Source organism: Rattus rattus, chromosome 3, assembly GCF_011064425.1.
Source record: "Rattus rattus isolate New Zealand chromosome 3, Rrattus_CSIRO_v1, whole genome shotgun sequence".
NCBI lineage: Eukaryota > Metazoa > Chordata > Mammalia > Rodentia > Muridae > Rattus > Rattus rattus.
Window position 1 is genome coordinate 121,950,881 of NC_046156.1, and position 17,141 is coordinate 121,968,021.

At 43.1% G+C, this 17,141-nt stretch overlaps 1 protein-coding gene across 9 annotated transcripts in view; it reads left to right on the forward strand.

Moving 5' to 3' along the window:
* Nucleotides 1-17,141, forward strand: part of Pex5l (peroxisomal biogenesis factor 5 like) — a 294,882-nt gene that overhangs the window by 154,334 nt on the left and 123,407 nt on the right. For all 9 annotated transcript variants that reach the window (XM_032898528.1, XM_032898531.1, XM_032898533.1 and 6 more), the window contains one exon: nt 1,425-1,520. In XM_032898528.1, the coding sequence (XP_032754419.1) occupies nt 1,425-1,520 (96 nt within the window). The remainder of the gene's footprint in view (nt 1-1,424; nt 1,521-17,141) is intronic.

The following is a 17,141-nucleotide window of genomic DNA, read 5'->3' on the forward strand; positions in this document are numbered from 1 at the left end:
CATATATATATATATATACATATCATATATATATATATATTACATTTGTTCATTTATTTTTAATTATGTGTATTGTGCATGTCTGCATGCCTGTATGTATACACATGAGGACAGATGGCTGAAGATGCTAGATGTGTGGTGTCCCCCTGGAGTAAGAGTTTCCAGGCTGTTCTGAACTGCCTGATGGGGGATGCTGGCAATAGAGCTCAAGTTTTCTGTAAGAGTAGTATCCTCTCTTAACTTCTGAGCTATCTTTCCGGCCTCTGTATCTGTATATTCTTACTTATTAAATATGTTGTGCCCCAAGAGTGTCATATGAACGCAATAGTGAACAAAGTCTTCAAAAAAGACTGATGGTCATATCCCTAGAGCCTGTGACTGTCACATGCACAAGGAAGACAGGGCTAGACAGGTGATCTGCAGAGAAGGGAACTTGCCTGAGATGTCTGGACTAGGCCAGCTTGCAATCGCAGGCACCTTGTCAGAGTAAAGCAGAAAGGGGACAGACTAAGAGAGAAGAGGCAACATGGTGTGGGCTGAGCATAGCTCATCTGAAGCCCCTGCTTACTAGAAGGGGCATGGAGCAGACTCAGCCCCCACCCCAGGGGATATGGAGAGACCAAGCCACCACTATGGCTATGAACTTCTAGCCTCCAGCACATTGAAAGCCTATATTCCTTCTGTGTTAAAACATTCAGTTTGTGAAAATACACGTTGTGGCTGCCCTAGAACATTTAATATAGGGCCAAGCAGACTTGGTAGGAAATTCTCTAGTATAATAGGAAGAAATCAATCATTCCCAGCTTGCCTTCCATAAGGGGTACTGAATTTCTTCTCAGTGCCTGGGGAAGTGATTAGGAAGCTGTCCTTTCTAATTGTTTAGGGTTCACATAACTGTGACTGCTGCACAAGAACCCGTATGCAGACACACACGCACATTTGACACCATCCTAGACTCGGTAACATCATGCCTTAAAAACACTTTGAAAATACTTCTCAAGGCACTAGGGAGATGGCTCAGTGCTTGCTGAGTTCGGTCCCCAGCACTCGTGTCGAAAGTCAGGCATGGTTGTGCACACCTGTAACCCCAGCACTGGGACAAGAAGACAGGAGCATCCTTGGAGATCACTGACCCGAAAGAGTAGGCTAATAAGAGAGCTCCAGATCCCAGTAAGAGATCCTGTCTCAAACAATAAACTGGATGCCTAAGGAATAGCACCATAGGTAGACCTATGTCCTACACACACGCATGCACACACGTGTGCGCACACACACACACACACACACACACACACACACTCACCTGGTTGTGCACATACACATTCGCTCCTTTGGAACGCTAGGGAAGCAACATGAGAACATGAAAACGACTTTTACTTTTGTGTCGTGTGATGCCAATACATCCCCTATCTGGTTTATTTCAGGCTCGGCTGACCAAAGAGCATCGCTGGGGAAGCGCCCTACTCTCCAGGAACCATTCCTTAGAAGAGGAGTTTGAGAGGGCAAAAGCGGCAGTAGAGGTAACTCTTAAAACAAAATTCTCTGTTTCAAGTTTCTGAGAGTGACATCCAAAAACTGCCGAGAGCTGCACAGAAAGTGGAACTGCGGGGCATGAGGGAACACATGAGGATCATTGTTCAGAGCACAGTGTGGCCAGAGAACCTTTGATTCCCAACCAGGGTGGCAAGAAGTGTCTGTTCTTCTACTGGTTCTGTGATTAGTTGGCGATGTGAGTCTGAGGCCTGGATCAGCAGGCACCCAGAGAGCAGCCTGGGTCCCACGTATTTGTCCGGTGGCTATGCCATCTTAACTGGCACCATTACTCTTTAGTGCTATGTATTCCACATAGTGTTTTTTCAAAATTCATCATTTGAACACTAATGTCTAATTAGTATTCTAGTGGAAAGAGGAGGGAGAAAAAGGAAGCCAGAGGAAAGGAGAAACTGATGAAAATCCATTCTTGCAGGTTCTTTCATTCAATCTCCTCCTGCCAGGACTGTCGGGGTGGCTCACAGATAGACAGTGTTCATCAAAGCTTCCTCGGATTGCTATTTGCGAGGGGAGCTCCTTCAGACTCAAGCATGATCCTGTTAGTGCCTCTGTAGCTGTTAGCGATTTCAATCTTGAAAACTACAGGTGTTCTCAGATGATGCCTCACTTATGCAGCCGTCTCCCGCCTAGAATTCAGATGAAATGATTATATTAGGGGTGGTCTTCCTGGAACTCTGCACTCAGGGTGCGGGGAAATCCTATTTGCAATTTAATGTTACTGGGGTCTGTTCTGGGAAATCATCTCACCCATGATTCATAGCATTCAAAAACCCAGTAAGAGCACACTTTTATCTCCCCATGCTGAAACTGTTCAAATTCCCTCTTTAATCTTCAACTTCTCCAATTTAAAGAAAAAGAAAAAAATTAATGAATATTTTAGTGTTCTGACGAGGAGCCCCTGATGTAGTTAGTCAAGACCAGCTGAGTTCAATCAGATCTCAGAAATGCATGGAGCCTGTAGCTTAAATGATCTTAAATGTAAGTTTTTCAGTTCTAAGAGCTAATTTAAATATCCCTACTGAGCCCCTACTGTGCGCAACACACAGCAGTAGCTCTCAGTCTGCTATTCAGATGCATAGAATCTTGGGTCAAGAAAAACATTAGCATTTGGTCTCATTTATAATGACGGTCTCATTTATTCATGGAGGAGTTGACTGACAACAAAAACGTACTAAGGTATGTGTGTATATATATATTCATTGGGCTGAATCTGAGTTGGGGTCATAATCTCCTAGAATAGAGGTATCCTAGGAGGCAAACTTTTTTTTTAACGCTTGATAAATTACTCCTGTTTCTACCTGGACATATATAATTAGGGGCAACCTCCCTCTTTTCAAGAAAACCCATTTCTACCCTGAAAGCTACTAATTATCAACAGGCTCTTTCTTATGCTAAAATTAGCCCAAGAAGAAAAATTGCATTTCGTCTGCAAATTTCTTCATTTGCATCCATCCCTCAACAATACTCACCTCAGCCCACCAAGGTTTGTCTTCCACCTTCCCTGTCTCTCCTGAGGCCTGATTGTTATTACAGTTGTTACTCTAATTCCCTAACAGCTACAGGACAACATCATGTCAGTAACCAGTCAGTAACCAGGTATCCACACCTCTGTGCTTCTTCCTAGCCTCAGATCAGAGTCTGAAAGTTATTTTAGTAGATAGTCATTGAACATACATTACTGACTTCCTATAAGTACTGGCTGCTAAACTAGGGGCTAAAGACAAAGGACCAGCCTTAAACAACCGCTAACAAGAGCAAAGAGCAACCAGCCTGTATCCACCCCTTGCTCCACTTTTGCTGGAGTTCCATGTCATCTGCAAGATGAGAGCTCGGGTTTCTCCTATCCCAAAACCCAGGAAGTTCATGCCTAAAAATGAAAAGAATGGTAGGGATGGGATTCCCGCTAATCAGAAACTTGAACAACTTTCTTCATCCTGGTGCTGAAAAACCTCCAGGATCGAGAAGAGATAATGAGTACCAATAGTATAAATAGTTATGGAAGAAAAAAATGGGAGTATGCTGGTGCTAACTCATGCCTATAAAACTGTATGCATTGTGGACCTTCCACTGCCACAGTACTCTTACTTAGAGTCTTACCTACATTCAGACTCTAATCTGCATTATTTACATACAACCTCATGCCTTTTTAAACTCTCCAGCTCTGGAAATTGTCACCTTGTGGGTGACTTCAGCATATGAATCTTGGGAGAATGCCTTCCCAAACTACAACAGAGCATATGTGTGACCAAATGTTCACAGTAGTTATTCTTTGATGGCTACATTATTCCAGGGGTAAATTATTTTATTCTGTTGTCTTATCTGCACTTTTCTCTAGCCTGTCATATTGCTAATCAGAGGGAATCTTACAGTGAGATGTGAGATTCTTAATTACGTTTTTATTTAGTATGTATGCGCACACGTGCATACGCGAAGGTCAGAAGACAGCTTGTAGGAGTTGTTTGTTTCTCTTCTTCCATCCTGGAGCTTCCTCGAATTGAACTCAGGTCATCGGGTTTGGAGGCAAGTGCCTTTACACACTAAGCCATCTCACTGGCCCCAAAATGTAAGAGTCTTAAAAGAAGGTGAAGATATCAGTTGGTAGAATGCCTGACTTAGATTCAGGAGTCCCTGAGTTCTATTTCCAGTACTATATAAACCCCATGTGATGGTTCACACTCATAATTGCTGCACTCAGGAGGCAGAGATTCAGGAACTCAAGATCACCTTCAACTACAAAGCACACCAGAGATTACATAAGACCCAGTCTCAAGAGAAAAAAAAGCTACCTGTGGGAAGCGCTAGAGAGGGTAATGAGAGATGTGACTATGGTCACATACGTGGGTATGAAATTGTCAAAAATAAAAGGTACAGAAAAATAAATAAAAAGAAAAACTGGCATTGCTGATTATTTCATGAAAGGCAGTTCTAAATGCCAGTAAGATCCAGATGAAGGTGGCTAGGAGATGTGGCTCAATGGATAAGATCATGTGCTGCACTTGCAGAGGACCCAAGTTTAGTAGCCAGCACCCACACCAAACAGCTCACCACTGCCTGTAACTCCAGCTCCAGGGTATCTGATGCCCTCCCCTGGCATCATAAGCACCTGCCCTTGCCTAAACATAACTCCCACATGGACACAGATGCATATACATAATCAAACAATAAAATTAGCCTGGTCCCTCTCCATCTGGTCCTTCACCTCCTAGTTCCTGCCTATCTTCTGCCCTTCAGTCCCATCCCTGAGTTCTAACACACCAAGTTCATCACCCATACTTTTACTTTCTCTTTCCTGTGCAAGCATTCTCCTAGGTCCTCATGCGGTCGGGCCCTTCTTATCACTTACACTGTAGCTGAAGTGACTGCCCCCCACATGGACCCCATTAACTGTTACATCACCAGGATTTTCCTCCTTTGTATTCATCATGGGTCTGCCCTTGTACATTTTTGTCTGCTATATATCTGTTCCCTCAATGTGTGGCTTCCATAAGAGAAGAAGCTTTGCCTTGTATTTGTCTGTGTGCAATATAACTATGCCCCGTGCCTCTTTGTTGACTTGTATTCATACTTACAAGGTTAGTTTTCATTGTCAACTTAATACAACCTAGAGTCACCTGGGAAGAGGGAGCCACAATTGAAGAATTGTCCACATCAGATTGGCCTGTGGCCATGTCTATCATAAGAGGACCTCACCCACTGTGGACAGTGCCCTCCCTGTGAAGTATAAGGCTGAGTGTAAGCCAGAGAACCCACCAGCAATCAGCACTGCTCCTCTGTCTCAGCTTCAGGCTCCTCCTTGAGTTCCTGCCTTGCCTTCCCTCGGCGAGGGGCTGTTAACTTATGTAACGTAAGATGAGATAAACCCTTCCCAAGTTGTTTTAATCACGTTGTTTATTACAGCAACAGAAAGTAAACTAGAGCCTGGTATCCCAATGTCTTCTAGAAAAATTCCTGGTCCTTAGCTTATGCTAAGTGGATGGCTGTTTGGGTGTGGATCACCATACAGGCAATACTTCCTTCCATCTCTTTCCTGTTATATATAGAATGTCATAGAATCTTCTACTGTAAAAGTAGCTTCATTTCGACAGCATTCTCATATGACACATGGCCATGTAAGGACCATGATGGCATACTTAAGTAACCAGGACTCACCAACCAATTCCACTGTGAAGTAGCACTGCATATTTTTTAATTTATTTATTTACTTTATGTATATGAGCACATTGTACCTGTCTTCAGACACACCAGAAGAGGACATTCTATCCCATCACAGATGGTTGTGAGCCACCATGTGGTTGCTGGGAATTGAACTCAGGACCTCTGGAAGAGCAGACAGTGCTCTTAACCTCTGAGCCATCTCTCCAGCCCAGCACTGGCATATTTGATACTCACATTGTATACACCCACTTTTATTTGTACTAAAACCTAAAAGCCTGTGATTTAGCTCATTTTTCTAAGATAAAATGTTCTATCAGTAGGGAAAAAAGCATACCTGAATGCAGACAAACATTTATTGCATATGTAAATGGCCTAGAAGCCTGTTAATATTCAAAGGCTAGCATTGTTTGAGGTCACCTTGAACTATTCCTTCTGGCAGTTGTTCTTATGGGGGAGATGTTTTTACTCTATCTCTTACATTCTACTGAAGAAAAAGGAAAAACGTAAATTCACTGTTACCAAAAGCATCACAATTTTCAAACAAACAGCTGGTGTGTTTTTTTTTTCTGAGATTTAAAAAACTAAGCATCTCCCTTTTGTGAAAGGAAGAGGCAGGCCATGTTTCTTTCTGGATTTATTCAGAGCCCTCCTCATAACTGCTATCAGCTGTAGTAGGTCCTTAGGACGGATGCACAGAAAAGCACAGGAAAGAGATGCAGAGAGGGTGTCCCTGGGGCTCTGGAATGCCTGAAGCAGCCCTAGGAGCAGAGGCCCCTGGAGAAAGCCACTCTGCATCTAGGGAGGAGAGGGAAGGTCACCTGGGAAGTCAGCACTCCTCAGCCATGAACCAAAAATATCTCCTTCGTCACCATGGGCAGGGGGAAAGCCAGGCAACATCTGGTGTTGTGCTTAGCTGGTTAGGTGCCTCTGCCACTTTCAGAATAAATTGGAGTAGAATCAAATCCATCAAAAATGCTTAAGTGTGGACAAAAGCACCAGGAAAATGAGCCGGACCATCACTGCCCTTAGGGAGAAACAGAATGAAGAATCACAGTTCCATATGGGTCAGAGACAGTCAAGGATGGCTTATCCTGTGTCCCAGTTATTCATGCAGCCATCCCTACCCAGGCCTTGACCAGACCATGTCTCACCCTCTGCTCCTGGTGCCAGTCAGAATTTAGGAAGATGAGGGGCCCACAAATGATGTTTTCCTGGCAAATAAGTCAACAAATTGTCTCCAGTGTCGCTAAGTACCTCTTGTCTAGGGAGCTTATGAGGGATTCCAAACTCTGAGTGACAGAAAGATGAAAGTTTTACCCTAGAACTAGGCCATGTTCCTCAAATGTTACTCTATGTGTTCTGCACATTGCAAACGTGTTGTTGCAGATCCATTTTTACCCTTGGCAGATATTTTTGTGACTGGGCTTTGAAAAGAAAAAATAAAATATGTGAATGCAGGAAAACAATTTCCAGGCATAGAAAAGGGTACCATCAGAGGCAGGGGCATCAAGTGATGGTCCAAACCCATTTGGCTAATGAGTTCAATACATTCAGCCACATTGATATTCTCTACCCCCACAATCCCCTTCTCCTCTCACATCACTTAGGTGTTACATGTGGCTGTTAAGAATGTCCATGATGTCTTCAAATATGGCACTTAGTTCCTCTTTAGTGTGGCCTGGACTTGATGACTCACTTATAAAACGATGGAAACTGTGGGCATGACCTTGGAGCTCACTTCATAGAATGCGCCGTTCTTGCTCTCAAATAATTCACCCTGTGGGAAATCCTAACTGCCATTTCACAACATTAGCCATGTAGTGAGAAGCTAAGACTCTCTACTAACAGCCAGCTGGGATCTGAGGCTCCTCCCCATGCCTTGGATACAGGCCCTGTGGGTAAGATCCCAGACGCTTGAAGCTTTAGATTGTGACCCCAGCCGAAAGCTAAAATCCCAAATTCATGAGACATCCTGAGCTAGAACCTTCCAGGTAGCTTCTCCCAAATTCCTGACCCTCAGAAATGGTTTGATATGGTAAAGCCTTGTTGTTTGAAAGTCCCAAGTGCTGGGGTGATGCCAGAAACAGCAACCATCAATGACATCACTCAGCTTCCTGCAGTTCCCAGCTTAGCCTGGTATATTTTTTCTTGTCCATCAACAACACGTTGCAGTATGGCAAGATTGGAAGGCCACACATAGCTCAGAAGTGATGTGTTCACCCATTCTGGATAGGGATGCTTCAAGCTATCTCCTCATGTCTAACCTCTTTCTGCCCAGTTGACTTGGTTGATTCCCAGGTGAGTAACAGACCTCTGTGGAGCAGCCTGCTGTTTGTCCCATCATCTAGATCTGGGTCGGGCGCTCACTTTTCCTGATGCCCTTTTCTGTCACAAAGAACGTGTCTTCAGGATAACTCCACTTCATGTTTCAAGTTAATGCTCCAGTCAATAGCTTGTTCAGAATTGCAAGTAGTAGTGGTATAAATCCATAGTGAAAGAGTTAGTACTACCTGGCAATCTCGTATGACTGCCCTAGAAGGAGTGATTGTGCCTCCAACACCTAAACGTGTACGCTTAAGCCTAGTCGCTCCGTGAGATGATATCAGGACGGATGCCAACACAAAGACCTGAGTTCTAATACAACTGCGGTGACACAGACTTTTAATCCCAGTGCTGGGGAGGGGAAACAGAATCCTGAATCTGGACTTGCTGACCAGCCAGCTAACCTACCTAGAGAGCTGCAGGCCAATGAGTTAGCCTGTCTTAAACAATGTATCTATGATAGATAGATGATGATAGATAGATAGATAGATAGATAGATAGATAGATAGATAGATAGATGATAGATAGATGATAGGTGATAGATGATAGATAGATAGATAGGTAGATAGATGATAGATAGATAGATAGATAGATGAGATAGATAGATAGATAGATAGATGATAGATAGATAGATGATAGATAGATAGATGATAGATAGATAGATAGATAGATAGATAGATAGATAGATAGATAGATAGATAGATAGATAGATAGATAATAGATAGATAGAGATGTGTGTATGTATATATAATCTCCTGAGGAATGACACCTAAGGCTGTTCTTACACTTACTCTCTCTTTCTCTTTCTCTCTCTCTCTCTCTTTCTCTCTCTCTCTCTCTCACGTTCACACATGTACTGCACACGTGAATATGCAGAAAGGGAGAGAGGAGAATGAGGACAAGGAAAGTCACCTTTTTCTCTCTTAATTTTGATTTGAAGAGGTCCTATTCAAAACAACATAGCGGCTAAACCCAGCTTCAATGGCATTAGCATAAAACGCTTCCCTGAAAATATATTTTTACTGGAAGCTACATTCTGTGTGTGTACTAAGGGGCCTCTGAAACCATAGATGGATGAACAAAAATGGAGAGCGTTCGCAAATGGCTTTTATTAGTATAGGACTGTGTGAGAAGGTGCTGACTCAGATCCCTCCTCCCAAGGAGACTGCTTCCACCACCTCTCAGGTCACTTCCTCTGTGCACATTACCACTTTAAAGCAGCGGAGAGGGATTAGTGGATTAAACACTCCTTAAATCCTTCAGACTTAAGAGTCAATATCCAGGAAAGACCTTCAGAAGACATATGAAGACATCCTCTAGCAGTTAACTATTTGAGAACCTTTGCGTTAACTATTTAAGAGACAGCGTTCTTAACACTTAGCTCATAATGTTTGTGTGTCATGTAGCCCATGTCAGGACAGAGCTCATAAAGATGAGGAGTGAGGTCATAGGGGAATGGTCAAAACTCCTTGGCTCACATGCTGATTAGATGTCCTGTTTCACACAAATTTTGACTTCTAAAATAAAACCGGTGTGACAAAGGAGCTTGTGACCTGCATGGACACACAAAGGTATCTGAATTCATCGGTGAGTTTCCTAAAACGATGAGAGAGATGATCTGGCCGTCCTCTGATGCTTTAAGGTTGGCACAGTGGGCTCATCCCACAATCCCACATTTTCCCACTGCCCCTAACTGTCAGTGTTTCCGTTCAGATGAGAGGGTATCCTGGGACTCAGAAGCCTGGGATTCATACAGCTCTGAGGGGAGAAAGTGTCCCATTGGAAGCCACTCTGAGGCTCAGGGGACCAGGAACCTTACAACTTTGAGGTAGGACAATGTCCCAGTGGAAGGGCACCCTGAGACACAGGGGGAAGAGGGGACAGGAACCACACAGGTTCCTGAGAGGAAGCTGCAGAGGCATTGCAGCTCCCAGGAGAAGGTATCACTGAGGAGCTCAGGAGCCTCAGGCCTGCTCCTTCTCCTCTATTCTCTTCTCTTCATTGCTTCTTTTCTTCTTTTCACACCAGGCAAAAATCTCATGAAAGAGATTTATTGGAGGGTCCAGGGTGAGGAGGGATGAATCCAGGGATGAGTGCCCTCTGTTCCTGGGAGCAGGGAGCAGGGAATTGGATAAAGGGGTAGAGCTTCTCAGGGCAGATATTTCCAGAGTGAGGATTGGCGAGATTTCAAATCCTCAGCTGGGGGCAGGAGAGGGCTCAGGGATTGTTGGGTTTTTCTGTTCAGAAATTGGTGGGTTTCCTGCTCAGGGATTAGTGGGATTTGTGGGAAGCTCTGGAATTAGTGGGGGTTTTTGGACTCCTTTTTTCCCTGCATCAGGCCCATGGGTTTGGGTGGGAAGTCTTTCCTGGCTGCTGCAGCTTTTGCCAACTCTCTGGGGCTGCTGGGGGAGTCGGGTGAAGCGGGGAGGGGGGCTGGAGAGGAGGTACTGACAATGTGGACAGCTCCTGTGAGAGTTCCAACTGTAGACTGAGGCAGGAAGAAGTTATCTCCGCCGTGGACAGCTCCTCATGACCAAAGTAGGTTGAGGCAGGAAAGGTGTCACCACCTGGACAGATCCTGAGGTTCCACTCGCACTGAGGTGCCATTACTGACACCTCCTGCAGCTCCTGAAGTTGAAGCTGCAGGCTGAGGAGAAGTCATGGTGCCACCATTTTGACAGGAGCCGCCATTTTGGACAGCTCCTGTGCAACATTTTACTGTGAAGGTAGGCTGGGCCTGAAGGAGGGGCCTGCAGCAGCTTTGATGGATTTGAGGATGCAACAGCTTTTGTGGTGTGCCTCTCAGGGACTACTATATCTTCTGTAGAACTCCACCATAATGAAACTTTACCTTGCACCATTCTAACCAAATTTCAGTGTTCCACAGATTGATATCCACAACCTGATAGACTAACCACAGACCAAATAGCAGTTTGGAAAGTTCCCTAAACTTCAAATCTGTCTATTAGACTCTGCACTCCAGACATGAGCTCATCTGCAAATATTTACTAAATGAGTGAGCATACAGCAAGATGAATATGGAAAGGCAGACTTGCCTGAGGCCCTAGAATGGAGATCGCTCACTCCTTAGAGGAACTGACAAGATGCATACACACACACACACACACACACACACACACTATACCTGGGAATCACAGGTTAAAATGAAGAAAGCAAGCATATAATATAAAATACATGGGGAGATTTCCAACAGGATATGGTGTTGGTTGTAATTTCATCTATACCACATGGGGACTCAATAAATTGAATTAGGTTTTGAGTTAAGTTGGTTTATCCAATTAAGAGGAAAATAAATTAACATTTTATTTTAATAATTGTGCATCTATTTAAATACACCCTAGAAAAATAGACCCAGAACTTTTGTCCAGAAACTGTACAGATATGTATCATTAGGTGAGGCTAGAGTAAATTCTGCTTCTCAAAGTAAAAGAAGTACACTGGGTAGAAAGCTTAGTATATATAGTCAAGTATAAACATGACAAATTCGTGGTTCAATTAACAAAAGATTTACCAAAAGTGCAATTGCTCAGACAGGCCAATTTGTTTCTTTTGAGCAACAGTAAAGCCCAGCACTGCCTAGCAGATAAGACGTGACAGCAGAGAGAGCCCCAGGTTCCTTGCATCTGTTAAGTTAGAGTCCCTGGGCCAGAACCTAGAGCACCTTGGAAGAGGCTGCTGCTCCAGCTAACCTCCTCTAGCCAAAGACACATTCCTTCATGGGTATGTCACACTCCACAGGGTGGCCTTTCACACTGGGCTCTGTGTCATTGCTCATTAAGAGGGCATATAGACCATCTTGAACCCACAGGGTTCCCAGAATGAATGTGACTGTCAGAGGAGATGGGGGGCCTCATGCTAAGTGGCCATCCAACAAGGACAAGACAAAAGCAAAGTTGTGGTGCTGGATCTGACCACAGTCTGCATGGCCAGCTCTCCGACTTCCAGAAAGCCTGCTGCACCACACCAGAACCAATCCTACCTTTAACAAAAACTATAAATTAATTCATAATCTGATTCCTCAACAATGAAAATGACTTATTTTTCATTGACTGTTTTAATAACTTTTAATTGTCTAAAAGAATACGTTAATAATTACAGCCATGTGTAACCCCAGTACTTGGGAAGTAGAGGCAAAAGGATCAGGAGTTCAAGACCACCCTCAGCTTCATAATGAGTTCGAGATCATCCTGTGCTACATGAGACTTTTCCAAAACAGAAAGACAATGTGTTGATGATGACTAAGTATGTTGTTTGATTCTCCTTTGTATTAAATTCATTTTAACTAGAACGAGAGAGATGGTTCAGTGTTTAAGAGCAGTTGCTGCTCTTCTAGATCAGAGTTCAGTTCCCAGTACCTACATAGTGGTTTAAAACAATAATTAACTTCAGTTTCAGGGAATCTGATACCCACTTCCAGCTTCTGTGGACATCAGACACAACTGTGGTACACATGTAGGCAAAATAACTATTCACATGAAATAAAGATGAATATATGGAGTGATGGACTTCAATGCATTACAATTGCGTGCTATTTATGGGTTAAACGTATTTGTGTATTTATTTGATAAGCTTCTCTTCTGGATTTTGAAATGTCCAGCACATCTCTGGCATATAATCACCCTACTGTGTGACAGGGCATCCAAGCTCTCTGCTCCTATCTTACTATAATGACCCACTCACAGGCCAGCTTTTCTCTTCCATGCTCTCTCCTCCTACTGTAGACTGCCTATGGTAACCACCATCCAGTCTCAGCTTCTCTGAGATCAGCTCTTACAGGCTGTGAGTAAAACTGTGTGTAATTGGTCCTCTATCTCTGCCTTCCCTCCAGTGCTTATCATCTGTGGCCTTTCTGATAACAACCATTCTTACTGGTGTGAAGCAGTGTCTCACTGTGATTTTGATTAGTCACATTAAGCATATTTTTATGCACTTGTTGGCCAAGACTCGTGTCTACTCTTTTGAATATATATATATATATATATATATATATTCTCAAACGTCTACTGATGCCTTTGTTTTCATAAGTCCTCTTCTTTCATGTATCTGTGATCCATTAAGTTTAACTAGGGTTCTTACAGTTTCATGAGTGAGGGCTTATTTACAGAAGCATGAGCAAGCTACCCAGAGCTACACCACTGAAGAAAACGTCCTCTGGCAACATCCATTAACTCTGCCTATACATCATCAAGGACAAGTGGGGCCCCACAAGCCCCATCCTTTCATGACAGAATGTTGACAAGCTAAGAGTTTAGGAGTATAACAGCTATGACATGCCTGGAAGACAGCATTCTACGACACTCTTCTCCTTCCTATAGATCTTACCTTCTTTGCAGCCCCTCTTCTGCCATAATCCTTGTGCCTTGGAGAGGATGATAGAGATGTCCTATTGGGATAAGCGTTCAACTGTCATTTATTCTGAGCACTTTTACTAGGCCTGAGCATTTGTCATAACTGCCATCACTCAATTCCACAAAACAAAACTTCCCTGACCAAAGCTGAGAGCAGTACTAACCTATGAGCATAAACACAGTATTTAAAAGGCAGATATAAGACACATTGTATGCCTCACTATTAAAAAACCAGGACCTAACTTCACTTTTCTTTGTAGGATATCCAACTTTCTAATCATCATTTATTGAAAGAGTCCTTTTCTCTTACATATTCTTAGCACCTTTATTGACAGTCAGCTGGCTTGGGGTTCACTTCTAGGCTCTCTGCTCTGCTCCATTGGCCTGTGTGTTTGTATTTACATCTAAACTGTGCTATTTTGATTACTCAAGGTTTGGAAGGTTACCTACTAAAATGTCCCTGTGTATTAAATAAAGTTCAAGAGATGTAGGCTGTGGTCCTCCACTGCTCCTGGATTCATGTATGGGCTGCAACCAGGAAGTACAGCCGACCCTGAGGAAGGGTCCCTCCACATCTTAGTTAATCCTTCTTGGGAATATCCTCACAAACCCAGATCCAATCATGGTGCTGAGACCAAGCACCATGCACCTGATGCCTAGACCCACACCCAAGTTCATGATTTATTGGTCCTATTCACAAAGAATCTGGGATTTTAAAACCATCTCCAGGTGACTACTTACAGAATGAAATCTGGAAATTTCTATCCAATCACTTCTCAGGCTATCTCCCACCATGATGGTCTATGAGTCTGTGATTCAGAGCATCCTTGAGTATCAACTCTATTTTTAACACTCAAAGAAAGAACACTCCAAAACCAGCCTAGTGACCCATCACTCTGTCTTGCAATCATTTCAATCAGAACAGATTTCTTTTTGTCTGTTCTAAATTCCTGCTGAAGCAGTTTAAGCGGAGAAGAAAAAGGAGAGTGTCTAGTTCTGATTAGGTTTGTCGAATTCAGGGCATGACCTTGCTTCACCAGCTTGTCATTTTTTTGCCCTGTGACCACTCACAACAAATCTCTACCAACAAGAGTCTTGTTGAGGCTCTTGAATAAGGGGGTGGGGGGGCATGCAGGTGTCCGACAGCTGCCCTGCCCAGAGTGTCTTCTCCTGCTTTCTGTCAAAGTTGTTCTCCCAGGCTGTGCCTGCAGTGCTTCAGGGTCCCCTGATGCTCTTCCCAGAACTTTCCCTGTAACTCCTCAGTGAATTTTCTCTTTCATTTGCATATCCATTCGAGTTAACAGATCTCAGCAAAATTAATCTCAAAGAACAGGTCACAAGATGAATTCTGTTTAGATGCTCCAGGCTCAACTGAAAAGGACAAAATAGTATGCCATTCACAACTCTGAACATTTTAGTTTGGTGCTCTTTGCAGTTCTACAGAGATTCAGAAGGCGCGAATGACTTGAGCCAGAAAATTTTAAACTTTTACTAAATAGATATGTCTATAGCTTCTAACATTAGCTCCCAGGAAGCATTTGTTATTTGTGTATTTATAGCCAGTACGCATCATTCTGACATCTCACTATTGCTGTTAGCATGCAGAGGGGAATAGAAACACTTGTCTCTCCTGTACAGGATGACGGTGACCCACCCCTAACTTACGTGTGTCAGCAGCATTAGAGAAACAACATCCCTAAGAGTTGCCGTTGCACTGTGGGGTTGCCTCTGGTTGAAATGAGACCAGCTGTGTGGCACTGCTCTCCAGGATCCCCTTCATGGTTTGCACTTGGAGTCCATTCACAAATCAAGAGCTCTTTTCATTAAACCACAATGATATGACTTCCGAGGGATTTTTCTGACATGACGTGAATCACGCTGCATGCCATTCATCTCACTGGCACTACTGACGTGTAATTATACAATACTAGGTGAGGTCACACAATCTCAAGGGAAAAAACCCTGTATGTTCTCTTTTATAAGAAAAACCTAGCAAATAATACATGCATATATGTAAACAACTGCCAGGTGAGTACAAAAATAGCACAAAAGAGAACAAGAAAGGCTAAGAATAAGGGAATAAAGAAGGATTGAATGCAGGCAAAGAACTCAAGTTTCATATATATTTCTCTAATTCTAACTCTGTCATCATGGATGTTTTGAGGAGTTGGTGATAGTAAGTGCATAAAATATGTTCAATACAAAAAATATAAAATGTAATGTAGAGCTCCGTGGCTTCCATTCCAAACACCTATCTAACTGTATAGAAATTCGTTGAGTTGTACAGAATTTAATTGGTATGTGATATTTTTAAGTTTTTTTTAATAATTGGGTGTATTGAAAATCAAGACACGATAAATTCCATAAGCAGATGGGTAATATATTTTCAGAGTTAGTAGCATTTTAATCATGTAAAATAACTATGAGGACTAGTGAGATGTCTCAGCCAATCACTGCTAACCCTCACAACCTGAGTTTAAGTCTCAGGGCCAACATGATTGGAAGAGAAAACTGTCCTCTACAAGTAATCCTCTGGCCTCCATGTGGGAGCTGTGACCCGTGGGCACATTCACACATGCACGCATGCACTCATGCATGCGGACACACAGACACTCACCAAAACAAAAGTAATAAAAGTGAAGAGGTGACATTGGGTATATGTATAGCAAAAGTCAGTACAGACTTGACAAGTAATGAGCTGAATGCTTCTGGAGATGTCATGATAAACAGAAAATGGTGATATCTCCCAAAAAGGCATTTGCAAAGAAAAATGATCTAATCTATCATTATGTATCAAAGGAGAAAACAGCACACATATTAATATTAACATATTATTTCCCATGTACAAATCCAATAACCCCTAAGAGCACTGTGAGTAGAGAAGAGAAATGGGAACTCGCCTGCAAGGCACTAACATAGACTAGATAGAGTAGGAAAGTTGTCCAAGGAGAGGATAGGAGGAACAGAAGCCAGATTCTGTCCCCTGAGCCTGAGGACCATGGATCTGAATCTGTTTGGGTGGAAACCACTGCCACACTATAAGCAGGGAAGGAGTGGAGCCTGGGGTGTCTTTGAGAAAGAAAGTTGGAATGCAGAGGTGATGAATCTTAGGGAGCCAGAGGAAGCTGGGAGACTGAGGAAGAAGCTGCAGGTGGTTCGAGTCTGAGAGGATGATTGTATGGATATCAGAATGAGCAGGGCTGTGACAGTCCATGTTGGGTTCCTACAGTCTGGGAGGTAACTCTGTGGAAGTGCTTCTCAACCTACCTACTGCTGTGACACTTTAATACAGCTCCTCATGTTGTGGTGACCCCTAGCTTTTATTTAGTTATGAAGTAGTTATGCTACTTCATAACTAATTTTGCTGCTGTTAGGAATTGTAATATAAATATCTATATTCCAGTGGTCTTAGGCAACCCCCATGAGAGGGTCATTTGACCCCAAGAGGTTGTGACCCACCGGTTAAGAACTACTGTTCTATAGTGACCTTCTGTGTAGAGGGAGATGATAGGCATCATCCAGGGTTTCCTGTGAGCAGACTGAGGTGTAGTTGCTGAGCTGGGAGAAGAACAAGATTAGAGTGGAGAATGGAGTACTGGGCTTCAGATAACTAAACTGTGGCAGGATTTCATGACCCATTGGATATTCAGTTTGGGATCTGAGGAGAGGTCAACAGTTGGAGTTAGAGTCAAAGTTTTTACTTTCCACCAAAACTCACACAACTTACAGGGACTAAATGAGTTT